The 15,221-nt window shown below is 37.8% G+C and overlaps 1 protein-coding gene across 5 annotated transcripts in view; it reads right to left on the bottom strand.

The window, feature by feature from the left end:
• The window catches only part of pex5la (peroxisomal biogenesis factor 5-like a), a 59,054-nt gene that overhangs the window by 20,387 nt on the left and 23,446 nt on the right, over positions 1 to 15,221 (bottom strand). For 4 of the 5 annotated variants that reach the window (XM_027013535.3, XM_027013536.3, XM_027013534.3 and 1 more), the window contains exon 2: positions 3,435 to 3,539. The exons of the other annotated variant lie outside the window; for it this stretch is intronic. In XM_027013535.3, the coding sequence (XP_026869336.1) occupies positions 3,435 to 3,539 (105 nt within the window). The remainder of the gene's footprint in view (positions 1 to 3,434; positions 3,540 to 15,221) is intronic. 5 annotated transcript variants of the gene reach the window in all.

Consider the following 15,221-nt stretch of genomic DNA (forward strand, 5'->3'; position numbering starts at 1 on the left):
ATTTTTGAACAGCATGCTAAAATTATACTGTTTAAAATTAAAGCTAAATAGGTTTGGATCCTATATCCTCACCAAAGTTCTGAAACCAGAAGGGCTATGTGTGTGGACTGTGCCTGGAATACAAAGGAGTCGAAGAGGCTTTTTGAACCCAGCGGAGTTAACTGGCCTGAAGGGGCCACTCCAAACCTGCAAGTGTCAGGAAGGTGATACAACTTTTTGCTGAGAGGAATCCCCAATGTTACCTGACCTGACTTGGGAAAGGAATAAATGAAGACATATAAGCTATGTAAGGGCTGCTGGACCCAAAGTGAAGCAAATTATGTAATGTGTACAGTAATGCACAGGTTTGTGTCTGCTGAACTGTTTCGCAGATTGGATTTGTGGAAGTACAGTATTTCATGTATCAGAGTCACATGCATGACTGCAGTAGTATCAGTACAGATGATTTCTATGTTAGTGCTGTTTTTGAGCACCACATTTAATCTGAGTCTGTCAGACTCATTATAAAAAGCATAACTTCCTCTGCTGTAATTGCCAAGAAAATATGAACCTTAATAAAAGGAAAGGATGTTTCAGAAAGTCTTTTAAGACCCTGGCACTAGGTTAGATTTTTTCCTCATGTATTCACTGAAAGCTATTCTGCCATTTTGGCACAAATATAAAAAGTCTGCTGACAATATAATGGGAATAATTCAGGAGACAGTCCCCACTTTTGTGATTAACAAAAAAATCATTCAGAACTTCACTGCAGGGCAGTATCACATTGAGGATCTGAAAGAATAAACAGATGTGTTCTTGACTTGACATGTTTGAATTATTCATGGAAATAATTTCTTAGCAAATACTGATACAGGCTTGTGGCTCATTGTATTACCACCTCATGAAGTGTAATCCTAAGGGTGTGTATATAATTTGTAATTCATCCATAAAAAGTGATTTAGGATTTGTTCGCCTCTGCCTACTGACTTGAACAAAAAGCAGACCTAGTACTTCTAAATTACTGACATCACTAAAATACTGACATGGGATAGGACCATAGTCACAAACCATTATAAACCATTATAAATGAGAGATGCAAATTCTTTAAGGGATGTCAAGGAGTTAAAATTATGTAGTAGTATAGTGTAGTTAAAACGTTATGTGATAAATTAAGTACATTAAGTTGTGAGTATGATGTATGGTAATGTACAATTGATCAATACAAATATTTATAAATTCAAATGTCTCATATTCAACCCAAGATTGGGTGTCAAGGTCTTCTACTTTGATGTTTAATTAGGATGGCTCCATTAGTGTCTGAAGTCTAAGCTTCGGGGATTCAAGCAGCAATGTTCTTCTGATGTTCTGTTTTGACAGGAGTTTTTAAAGCTCTTACAGTAACTGACAGTGAAACTCGTGTAAATATAAATTCTGCCTACTCTATCCACACACGAGTACTACATGAAAGAGCATTGAAGTTATCAGCTGTGCTCATTAGCAGTTACAGGGACCTGTCCTGAGAAATTCTGAGATTTCTGATCCTTAAATAATAGTTATTTTTTGGGGGGTAGCCTTTGTCTTTCTGTGAGCTCTAGGTAAAATACCGTAATCATTTTGTACCATATGCTAATAATCTCTACACAATGTACTGGTCCTTTGTTTACAAGTACGAAGGGCCAATCCAGAATTATGTAATGGAAAACTTCAGCTAATTGTGCTACTCAAGCATAGTGCCTAGTGTGATCTCTTAGATACTGTTGTCAAGGGAAACCAAAAGCCATTAAGAAAGCTGAAGTCTTCAGGGGCATGGGTAAGGAGGCAGTGCCTGTAAAATGTTTGTGTGTCAGTTAATAACATGAACTTATAACAGCCATGCACAACTGCTGTGATTCAGGGGTTTCCTAAAGGATAATCAGCACTAATTTCAAAGACTAAATTGGGTCTGCCATCCACAGGAAGCCTTATCCTCTAAGGTTATTTTTTTTTTTCATTGTTGAAATTCAAACTACTTATACTCTCCTATCTAGAATTAAGGCTAAGCTGGCGATTGTCCAGCAGCCTCTCTGTGTTTGGCTACAGATCCTATGAAATGGACTAGAGTACAAAGAAAAGTTATAACACTCAGGCTTTACCGATTTTGGAGGTAAAACCTTGTATGCTGTATTGTAAAAATTTGTATTAAAACAACATGGAAAATAAGCACATCAAATGACTAGTGCAGGACTAGTAAGAAATCATATATTCACTATTCTTGTTATGTGCTTCTTCCCCAAATGTCTTTTTTTTCATTGTTGTGGAAAACACTGCAGTATTTACAGGAGCTCTATTATTGTAAATAATCATGTTGACCTGATAGTGTTCTTCTGACACCAGTGTTGAGCTACACAATACTGGGCTGTCCACACAGGAATGATGATGTGTACATGTGTACCAGAGTCTGCTTCTTGAAGTACTTTAATGAGGGGTTTCCTCAATCCAAACTCTAACACATGTCTATATCCAATCACATAATGTACAGCCTACAAATAATAGCAAAGTATATCTCAAATAAGTGAATAATTGCATGTAGTCATTGGAGGAAGAAACAACTCAGTGAATTATGCAATATGCATTTGCTAAAAAAGAACTGCCTAACATAAATGATTACCGTTGCATTCCACTAAATTAAACATTAAAGTATTACATGCATTATCATTTCAACACACAAATGGAACAAATATTACCCCCCCCCCCCCACACACACACAACTCAAAAAAAGCACCTAAGGCATTTAAAGGACATTATAAAGCAAGCGAAGAACACTACAAACACACAAAAGAGAAATACATGACATTTGCTAAAACCACACCAGCCAACAGAGAAGCAAAAAAAGAGAAGCAAAGTCTTTAACACACATACAGACTGGCTGCTGAGGCAGCAGGCTCACACACAACAGTTAGCTGCTTATGAGGGGTAAAAAAAATCAATTATGATGGCCATGAAATACTATGTGCTGTGAATTATTTTACTGAATGCTGAAATATTAAAGAACATAAAAGTAGCCATATCTTTCATAGGCAGATTATTTTTGGAACCAGAATGTCACCTGGAGAACCTTTTGATAAAGTTCTGACTGTGCTTGGTACAAATAAATTGCAATGCAAGTAATATCTAGCTAGATAAACTGGTCCTCTTATTCCCATTGCTGCAGCTAAAGTCATTTATAAGAATAAATGTACTAAACAGCTCTCCTTTAAAACCCCATAGAGCAGCTCAGAATGAAATAAGAACAGCATGTGGGAATTGGTCAGTGGTGAATTTTTGATGGTAGACAGATACTATGATTTTTATAGTTATAAATTAGAAATGTTAAAAGCTTAGAAATTAGAAATGGAATGGTCAAAGCCTTGCCAATGGGTAAGCCCAGTCAGAATGGAGAAGGCCTTTGACACTATAGCTGCAATAATTCTGCCCACCTTGTTTGTCACCGTGAGGAGGGGCTTGCCTTCTGGGGACGCCTTATTGGGTATCTCCTTCAGCACCATGGCAACGCTCTTATCTGCAGCCCTAGAGTCTTTCCCCTATAACAGTGAAATCAACAATGACTCGTATCAGGACAAAAACATTCAGATATTCCAATGTGTTAATCCGCCTGAGGTGTTTAGTAAAAGTGTAGTAAAGGGACTTATATGTGGCTCACATGGACTATCCACAGCACACAGCAATATGGAACGTTTCTCCAAGCTATATCCAAGGGGTTTATCTGAATCATCGTTAATGCTGCCTACCACACACACCTCAGCCTCGGTTTCCACACATGCACCTCACCCTCGGTTTTACCTGCTCTGTGACGTGGAGAGTAGTGCAGGGCCAGTGCATTGACACAAGTGATAGGGGAACTGTCAGCGGTTCACTTTACTTCAGCAAGTGAGACGATGTATGACATGCATAGAATATCAGTCATTTCAGAGCCAAGTCACTACTATTTAAAGGCTACCTCATAAAAGAACTCATATATTAAAATATATATAAAAGACAAAAAAAAGGGCCTATTTTTATGAAGTATACATGCTTGGATAGTGTACTAATCCTTTATTTTGCAATGTAACAAATCCTACATAAATAGGTTTCCATCTACATTTAATACCAATGTGACTTTTTCATTTTAAGAGAATTATTATTATGGTTATAGGCTCCAAGTAATGAAAAATAAGCTCGGTCAGTGAATCAATCCATGTGTTCCATTTGGGTAGGCCTGGATAGTTCGGTTTGATGAATATGGCGGATATAACTGAGACAGGTATATTTGAACTCTGTGACTATTTAATTGTTTTTTCTTTTCTTTAAAAAACAATTCACTTCCTGTTCTTTGCTGTGTTGATCTGTCTTAAAGAGATGTGTGTGTGTGTGTGTATGTGTGTGTGTGTGTGTGTGTGTGTGTGTGTGTGTGTGTGTGTGTGTGTGTGTGTGTGCCACTATATGTGCATGGCCTCAGGGATATCTCTCTTGAGAGTTTAATCTTGTAATGGAGCAGAAAAAAAAACACCTGTGTCCAGACACAAAAAGTCAGCTGAAGTGTAAGTAAAATAAACATTCTGCAAGGATAAATATGCAGTGAATGCATCTCTTACCCTGTGTGTGTTCATATCCTTCCTCTGTGTTCATATCCTGCCTCTGTGTTCTTATCCTTCCTCTGTGTTCTTATCTTTCCTCTGTGTTCATATCCTGCCTCTGTATTCTTATCCTTCCTCTGTGTTCATATCCTGCCTCTGTGTTCATATCCTTCCTCTGTGTTCATATCCTGACTCTGTGTTCTTATCTTTCCTCTGTGTTCATATCCTGCCTCTGTGTTCTTATCCTTCCTCTGTGTTCTTCTCTTTCCTCTGTGTTCTTATCCTTCCTCTGTGTTCATATCCTTCCTCTGTGTTCATATCCTGCCTCTGTGTTCTTATCCTTCCTCTGTGTTCATATCCTGCCTCTGTGTTCTTACCCTGCCTCTGTGTTCTTACCCTGCCTGTGTTCTTATGCTGCTTCTGTGTTTTAACCTGTCTGTGTTCTTATCTGTCTCTGTTCTTACCCAGCCTATGTCTTCTTACCCTGTCTTTGTGTTCTGACCCTGTCTCTGTGTTCTTACCATGCCTTTGTTCTTATCCTGCCTCTTTGTTCTTATCTTGTCTCTGTGTTCTTATCCTGCCTCAGTATTCTTACCGCTGTGTCGGATAAATGATCAGGCATTCCACCATTTGAATAACAATCTGCATAATAGAAAGGTGGGTATGTCATCAGAAACAATATCCCAGTGGGACAAATGTATGTGCTTTGGACACTATTTAGCATTACTCTAATTCAGAATTTTTTGTGAGCTGTAAAATGCTTGGATTAACCTATGCCATGTAAAGACATGTATTTTGATATTTTTATTATTTTAGATAGGGCTATTCAAACGTGAGTCAAATCAATTTCACTGTGTGACTCAAAGGTTTTGGGGTTAACTGTCGATTCCTAATGCCTGGAATTATGCCTGGAATCAACTATTTTTTTTGAAGAAAGTGTACTTTTAGTTTTTTTGTTATTGTATTTTCACAACCTAGATATCCATTAAAGCAGTAGTGTGATCGTTTAGAAAAAACAGATGCTGACATTTTATTCAAGAATTCTGATTGTTCAAAACTCAGGAAGCGCGCTCTGGTAAGGATCAATGAAAACTTTGGTAAAAATAAATTAAAATATTTTTCTAAAACCATTCCAACAATTGCATTCCTTGGGCAGCATCATGTATAAACACATTTATATTTACTTTATTAACTTCATATAGTGTATTTTGTATTGATATAGCACAGCCCCCTCCTCCAAGACTCCTCCCCATGTCAGTGTGACGTCCTGTTGGTGTTTGTCATTGGGCATGCGCGTGTGTGTGTCTACCTAGCCACGCCCCTCGTTTGTTATTCTATTATGTGTTACACCTGTCCTTAGTCAGAGTCATCGTTAGCGTCTGTATGTCTAGTGCTTGTATGTAAGTCAGTCTTTGTCGGTATTCGACCCTGTGGATTCCACACGTTGTGTTAATGGCGAGTGTGTCCAGTTTGCTTTTTAATGCATCTGTTTGTTCTAGTGTGTATTGTTTTTATTCTTCGTGCTTTGTTTTGTTTTTGCCGCTAATAAATAAGCGTATCACGGAGACTTGCCTCGGCATCCTACTTCCTCATCACGTCTCATTGTTACATGTACTTTATGAGCTATTAGGCAGTTGCTGAGAGAGTGGGTGAGATACATTGACTGGTCTGATTACTACTAAAGTAAATAAAGACACTACTGTCTGGTGTCACATGGTGTCATTGATGCCAAACTAATAAAGTTTTATGCTGTAAAGGTACAACTTGTTCTTCTACACTGGAATCCTGAAACAAACACGCAGACAAAAGGACAAGCCTACAATAATTTCAAGGAAATTATCTCTACCAATCAAATTTATGTTGAAGGTTTAGTCAGACATTTTTATTACAAAGAGCCAGGGAGCCAACATTTTTATTAGTAATATAATTACTACTGCTACTACTACTACTACTACTGCTACTACTACTACTAATAATAATAATAACAACAATAATAAAAACAATAATTAAACTACTGCAATTTTATTTTAACAATATCTAATAGCTTATAGATGAAAAGTTGTTTTTTGAAACTTTTTTCCTCTTGTAAAATTTACTATACATGTGGTATTTGGCTCTTCTGAAATATGTAATATGAAGAAAAACAATGATATAACAAAGTTTAGAAAATGTTTAAAAATAACATTTAAAGTCCTTTGCATTTATAATTTATTTCATGTTATCATGCTATCATGTTACAAATAAGGTATGTGTGGGAAAAAATTTGCATCAAATCAGTTTAGATTACAGGAAAGTATATATAACCTTCTTTAACCTTCTTAATCCTTAAGCCTAATAATACGCACACCAATAACTAGCTAGTATAGCTATTGTGTCACGGACACCTCTACATTTTGAAGAAGCAAGAATAGTATGAGTACTCCATCACTGTGAGCTCATTTAAAGCCCAACACCTCTAATGAGGCTGCTCACTAGTGTTGCACCAAAATTCTTTTGTGTGTGTGTGTGTGTGTGTGTGTGTGTGTGTGTGTGTGTATGTGTGTGCGCGTGCCAATGTCAGGTATTGCTACCAAGTACTACTCGAATAGTCCGTTTGCACTTGGTATTCACCTTTGTGAAACTGCAAGCAGTATATTGCTGCTGTTTCAGGTACTTGCTGTACATCACCTGAGATGTACAGGTTTACAGTTTACATTTCATGTAATTTTCATTGATTGAACAATAATTCCACACTGCTGACTTTCTTGCTGCTGTAGTCTATACAGCCTTAACTACCAACACTCAACCAATTGCATGTGAAGTCATATTACTACAGGATACTAATACTATACTTCAGAACAGGTAATGTGGCTTACAACTCTAAATGTGTTGCATAAAACCCTAAATATATTTTGTGGTACCTGGGATTTCACAGAGCTTCTTCCTGTCCTTGACAATAAATACATATGCCATTTCAGTATAAAAAAATAATGGTATTCTTTCCTAAATTATCTGGGACTTTGATTGGAACTATGTAATTTAGTGGAGCAACATATGAATGCAGTGTTCTGCAACAGTAATCATGTGATCATCAACATCACACTGCAATGGTTGGTGCTTGGTCAGTACACAATATATACTCACAGCATTAAGTAAACCTGTAGATTATACAGATTTCGGCTGTGTGTTTTCTATTTCACATATCCACCCACTTCTTGAAAGTGAAATCATGCTGAACTGCTTTGATTATGACATTAGGTATATGTGTCACATAACCCAAGTTCTGTAGATGAATGGCAGAGAGAGGAGCAGTGAACTATCTTGTCCTGAAATACAGAGGTTGTTCTTAATGAAGCCTGCAGATTTTACGACTGTGTAAAAGTGCACTATACTTCCTCTCCACTTGGGGGGGGGGGGGGGGGGGGGTGAGTCTAAGGCCCCTAGTTTTTAGTGAAAAGCTCCATGCAAAGGAGTTTCCTCTTTCCCCCTTTAATGGCACCTGAGGTCATGTATGTGAATGAATGGGAACTTCATAGTTGCATAATGTCTCAGTATTGTGCTGAAGAGAGATCAAAGGGATGGTTACACAGTAATGTTTGTTGTTGAAGTGTGCCACCATTCCACCAAATCCTTATAGGTATGCAGTTAGATTGTAAAGACTAAGTCCAGAATTATGTAAATGTCTTCAGAATATAGTAATCTTGACCTATAGTCTGGCTACTAGTCTACAATCTACCATCAAAAATCACTGTGCTGTTTTTGCCAGACATCCCCAGTACAGTCTCTGGTGCTAATATTACCAACTGCCTCTTCATAAAAGAGCAAGAGACAAAGAGTGAGTGTCATGTTTAACACTCAACCCGGCATGGACAGCAAGTGTCACGTTTAACACTAATAAAGGGCATTAGAGTGAACTTCTCTGTAGCATTGTATATCACATTGCATAAATGTGGCACATAGGTGTGCAGTATAATAATTTAGAATTAATAATGAATAATTTATCCAATGTGCAATAACTTAAATGAAACCAATGAAATGCATAATATCATGACCTAAATATGTAGCAGGCTATTGCTCATTCTAAAAATTTCAGTTTTCTTCATGTGCTGTGTGCACTTGCGGCTACTGTGCTAATTAGAGTGTGCTGAGTCACAACTATACTGAGATTTAGAGAGTTCCTTAACAAATCTTTAATAATCTCTGACTAAACTTATTAAAAAGCAGAACCCACTTAATAGTGCCTGCTTGACAGCACTGTCTTAACTGGTTCACCTGTACTTCTTGACCATCCAATACAATCACTGGTGTGGTTTGCTGCTATACGAACTTTTGTGATTTTGCCGTTTACAGCCACGGAGTGTGCATACAGTCAATCATATTAGGTGTGCACATACCCATTCAAGGAAGATAAAAAAGAAATCCCTATGTCAGGTGGTGTATCAGACCATCAACTATTCAGGTGGATATTTAAGATCATTAAAAAGTTACAATATGATAATTTCAAACCACAACACTATGTGTGATTGGCATATGTTCTTTTAGTGATGTGCCAGTCAGATTTGCTGAGCTTTGTTTAGCTGATTGTGAGAGCTCCCTCCACAATGCTTTCAGAGTTTAGTAGCGGGAATTAAATCTGTCACTGAGGAACAATGCCACATGTAGCAGAAAGATCTCATTTATAATGTCATAGCAGTCTTTCTTGCTTTCCCTCTGAACAATGGTTTCTGGACTGTTACTCTGAATATTTCATCACCAAGACTACCTGTTCTTTACTCAGAGGTTCAAACTAAAGATAGTGACAATTCATAATGTGGGTCATGTACATCACATCCATGGGCATGCACTTACTAAAGCCAGCAGATGACACTGTCTAGACTACAGCTGTGCATCTGCACAAAATCATGTAGATGTCCCTGAAGACCAGCCTTGCCCTCAGTAAGGCAACTCAAAGTGAGCTGCTGTGTTTGACCATAGACACTAATCAGGGGCATTGGTTTCAGAAGTGAACCCAGATCTACTCCTTAAATGTATCCAATTAAAGATATTCACATTTCTGATGTTAAATATGGTTATCATTCCTTGAGGAGCCTGGACATATGACATTTCTACATCAGACTTGTCGATCCCAGCCTGGCCACCTAAGCTTCATATTCGATCACACAGGATGAAATCTTTCTTCTACCACAAGATTCTGATATCTAACTACATTACTTGTCCAATGAAGTCATAGAATGTAGATGGTGCCTTTAGGGAAGTTCAGTAATGAATTTATTTTTAATTTGTGCATTACATTTTTGAAAAGCTGTGACGTGGATGGTATCAAGAGACGATTTCGCTAATACTCTATTCCGTTTGCAGAAATGACTTAATTTGCCATCTTTTCAGAAAGGCAAGAACAACAACAACAACAACAAAAAATGAATGGAAAGAATTAAAAATAATTTCATGGAGCAATAATTATGGCAACACAAACTCGTTTACAATCCAAGGATGATAAACAACTTGCAGAGTAAGACCCATCTATTTATGCGAAGTAATTGGTTCATGTCTCAGCATGAAAGCGGTGCGTGCTGATGATGGCACAGGAGAGATTTATCACACACTGACACTGCTATATGGCCAGGGTGATCATTACTTTGCATGGTGGGGAACTGTGACGATGTTCAGCATAACGGTGGTAAAGTTCACTAAATACATTTTAAAACTCAGTTAATAAAATAGAATGGCCATAACTTGGATATCTCTGAATGGTCCCTCTGAAGAATCTAGCATCCAAACAAATCAGTGAAAATGAGGGTAGGAATCAGTGCTGCAGAGTGACCTTATTACTTCTCCAGGGTTTGCTATCGTTTGCGTAATGAGCATATAATGGCTGGGTGGGAGCTCTGTCTTTTGTGGATGGCCAGTTTTTGCTGTTCAAAATGGTCAGAAATGGACTTTTGATCTCTGTGAATGACCTGCACAGTTGGTTGACTCTGATCCCCTCATGCTCTGTCAATAAGGCTTCATTACTTAATTGGCCCTATTACCTTTACCTAGGCACATTGCTTTTTCCTTAAGATTTCTAATTAATTAATATTTTAAATTCTCTCCTCTGGGTTTCTGGAGGCTCCTGGATTTTTTGGAGTTCACATAACTTAGGTTGTCCTTTCATGTATCTATCTTTTCTCTGAGGATATGCACTTAACAAGCAAGAGGTAGACACACACACATACTGAGTTCTTTCTGTAATAAATGAAATCTCAGGAGACTTGACCAGGAGCCTTCTCAAAGAGGTATGAGGCACTTGGCAGCACGTCCTAGAACTCAGTCATAGAGTCTGGTTCATAAGGAGGTAGCAATTCATAATAAAGAGGTCGCTCAAGGCTCTGGCTGCCCCTTGTTTTTACCTGTACCTTTAATTACCTTGAAACCCCGAACATAGCAGAAAACATTCAGTTCTCACAGTACATCCAGGATTAACAAAAAAATCAGGAAGCATGAACAGGGAGGATAAAACAATCTAAATTGATGCTTTTGTCCATCAGGCAGATCAGCAAAACCTTTTTTATTCAGTCCTTACAAAATAATTGATGAGATAATGGCGCAAACGTAGATAAACGTAGATAAAAAATAAATGATTATTACGTTTTTCTAATGTCATCTTAATGGTTAACAATGCACACTCCATTTATTTACAACTAACATTTCAGCAATAGAGCCTTCAGCTGGGAGTGGGGGGAGGGGAGCAGGTGCAGGTGAGGAGCAGTCATATTCCATACAGTCAATGCCAGTCTCCCTGAAATGCACGCAAGAAACCAGTTTGTTACGGAATTATGAACTTGTGACAGGACACGTGTCATTTTCACTGCACCACTTATCATTGCTCAAGCGACGCCCAAGGTGAAAGTTAAAGGCTTCTGCATTTTGCTTTTAAACATTAAACGGTGTCCATGCACAGGAAAAGGTGCTGCTAAAATGGTAATGGTAATGGTAGTGCCTGGTCAGACTATGAGATGCTGCTTTTTCAGAGAAGCAGGACTGCCTTTGTCAAAAGCAGAAAAAAAGATTTGCAAGGATATTTCACTGCTGACTGAACACTTAATTAACTGGAATATGATTCTGCTATAAAAAGGGTTTCTTTATTTGAGGTTGGTAGGAACCTACATCAGTCATATTTAGAAAGAAAACGTTGTGCTGAATTGACTGTGCCTTTAGCGTGCACTTTCACAGAGTGAACTAATGTTTGCTTAATAGGTGCGTCATCTTTGATGAAACAGGATGGCCCTGGGTTGTCCTGCTTCCTTTACTGCGCTTTATGGAGAGAACTAATATAAAATGTCAAAAGCAAAACACCCCCCACCCAAAAAAGAGTTTGTGCTTTCACTGATGTCAAAAAAATTGCTACTACCGAAATGTAAGTTAAAATTTATTTTTAAAGGATGACACGGTTGTACCAGAACCATTATTCAAGATATAAATAAAAGATGTACAGAAATATTGTTAAAAGTTATAAGAAGAAACATCAGAAAAATTAGCAAATGTTTGAATGTGCTGTGAAATATTAGCAAACACTTGAAGCAATCCCACAGTTATGGAAAGAAAACATACATTCCTTAGGGAATCATGTAATGTAACATTTGGTCGATGGAGAACGGAGAACAGTGGGTTTAATAATGCATTTGCATTGCTGTGCAGAGTATTTCAGGTACGTTTTAGGACCACAAGGGAAAAGGCTCGAATATTCAGATAAGACATCACAGATGGGCTTAAATGAAAGATCACAGAACATTTTGTTCTTGTGTCTGACCCGATCTGCCCCTTCTTCTCCAACTCTCAGGCACTGAAAGAGAGTAAAAATTCTCTCTAAAGCAGATGGATACCAAATGATTTGCCTACTGCTGTATTTTACAGCAGAAAAGAGATTGATGAATCCTGCTCACTTGGAACTTGCTGTTCATGTATAACTGCAGGCAAACCAGGCACCATCACTTTATGCTCTATGTTTGTGATCCATCACCTTCAGCCAGACAAATCTTCACCTTTTTTAAAACCAATTCATTTAATTGTTTAATCCACAATCAGTAAGGTCAATTTATTTTCATTTACATGTAATTAATAAAACAAAACACCTATTTATTCTTAAAAAAATTAAAATAATCTTCTTTGCTAAGTTTTAACGGCTCCTTCATCATCAGAAATTGTGCCAAAAATAAAAATATAAATTAGCCATTTACATATTTTTTCTGCCTTTTGTGCCTTTGGCTGTTGATTACTGCATCCTGAACTCTGCCTGTGAATGTTCAGATTGAAATAGGCAACCAATCCCTTCCATTAAAATTATTTCATAAAACTCTGACACGGGGTCCACTTTGTGAACCTGAGACTCCTGTCTGCATCTAACTGATCAGACTGCTCAGTGTGATCAAGTGACTGCAAGGCTCATTACTGTGTGGTGGAGAGTCCATCTGGAAACCTACCCTCATTGTCGATATGGGGTGTCCTGTATTTTTCAATAGGGGGCAGGCATCAGGGATCTGCCTTCCTCATGGATAACTTGGTTAGAATCGACACTGTGTCAACCATGCTGCCCCTTAGCTGGTCTGCTCTCAGTGGATATGGGAAAAGAGGTATACTGTGCCGTTAAAACTAGATGACGAATGTGCTGGCAAGCTGCCAAGCAGGTGTGTTGTAGAAAATAAAACCCACTGAGGGGCATGATATTATTCTCTGTATGTCTGGTGGTGGAGAGTTTGAAGGTTTTGTACCCTACCTGCACATTACAATGACAGATGAGCTCAGGCTTTCTGCAAGATTTGCTGCATCACACAACTTTTCATAAGCAGGATTGCCAGTGAGATCAAAGTAATCCCCCAAAAAAGTCCAGGCAAAGATCTAATTAAATGTTTTCAGGTACAACCTGATGAAAAGACAGGAGTGCACAAGAGGGCATTTTAATGACTTTCCCATAAACAGTTTGTGACCATACTGTGTTTTAAAATGGGAGGGTTTTGTAGCCATCAGAGCATGCATTTATTAAAAAAGAGCAGCAAGCATTTTGATGAGGGCTTTATTCTTGTGACAAATATTGCTTAAGTCAAGGTTTGATTTGTTCTGGTTTTTTGGGACCCTTTCATCCACTGAGCTCACTGAGCCCTGTCTGCACCTCACTAGCTGCATTTGTGTAGAGTTGTTTAGATTATGGAGATGTTTAAATCACCATAAGTGAAAATGAAAATGAAGCTAAGCATTATGCTATGTTCTGCTGGAAAAGAGCTGGACCAATAAGCAACAGATAAAAAAATTCTTACAGAAAACAACAGACAATAATTGTCACTTAATTGTCAAGGTCACTTTTAGTTTTTACAGCAATTTAAATAAACCAAACCTAGACTCTGTCACTTTTAACTTTTAAGCACACAGAGTAACAACTAAAAACTGAAGTATAATATTTAAAAGGCTCAATCATGCCCTTTTTAAATGACCTCATGAGTAGTGAGTTTTGAACTGTGGTAGCCTGTATTGATCCATTACAAATTCAGAAATGTAAAAAATTAAACAAATAAACAAGTAAAAATACATTTGTTCAAATGCAATGCCTATCCACTAGTGAATTTTTAATTATGCATTTATCATTCCACAGCTAAAAACAAAATGCAGATAAAAATGTTTTGCTTTTTTTCAAGCACTACAATGCAACATTTCCCAATTTAAATATGTTATTGATTTTGTCTTTTCCAAGTACAATACAAACATCCAAAGGTCTATTGCATGCATGTGAATGCAGTCCATGCTTTTGTATTTTCCAGTGTGTTTCCCTTAAGCTCTGGGTGATAAGTGTGCCAAAATGAAATAAAGTCTGCTGTCAAATTACTACCTTGGACATGACCTTTGGTGCTTGACATGATAGGTTCACAGCTTATCTAAACTGTGATAGTGTATCACTGTTATGTTGAAGCAGCACTTGAGCCTTGCTTCAGGTGGAATTTAGTTATCATTTTACTGAAGGGAAGCACCCACAGCCAGCTGATGTTTCAATTGCTCGTGCGGATCACTTGCAGGGAAAAATGTCAGACAAAAACATGAATATTTAAATATGTTCAGCTTTGGCAGGAATAAGTACATTTTTACAAATGTACAAATTAAAAGTACAAATTATTAATTTAAGTGGATTGTGTTTGTCTGTTATGGTGTCTAAATAATGCAAGAAATCCAGGTAATTTCAAAGTGTTCATTTCAAACTTTGCTGCTTTAGTTGCATGATCTTATAGCTCATTAAAGTAGTCTTACCCTTCCAGTTGGTGGTTATATATATTTTCTTACACTTGAGCCTTCTGCCAGAAGCATGGAAGTTTGAGGGTACAGCACAGTATTTTTGCTATTTCTGGAAAGTGCTCAGATATGGGATCTGTTGGAACCATTCCTCAAGTTTAGGGGCTCTCACCACTGGGACAACCTTGGTGTTAACCTTCTCTCTATTTCTTCTTTCATTACCTGGTATTTTTCCAAGTTCTCATATTCCTTCCTTTGAATGTTTTGATCACTTGGCACTGACACATCTATTACCACTGCGGTTTCCTCCATCTTGTCTACTATCACGATGTCTGGTTGGTTCACCACGACTTGCCAGCATCTTACCTCAAAGGGCCCTTTACACAGTCTTACACATCTTGGGTCTTTACTGATGTGATG

This window comes from Electrophorus electricus, chromosome 7 (genome assembly GCF_041902795.1).
Source record: "Electrophorus electricus isolate QZ-2024a chromosome 7, ASM4190279v1, whole genome shotgun sequence".
NCBI classification, from domain to species: Eukaryota; Metazoa; Chordata; class Actinopteri; order Gymnotiformes; family Gymnotidae; genus Electrophorus; species Electrophorus electricus.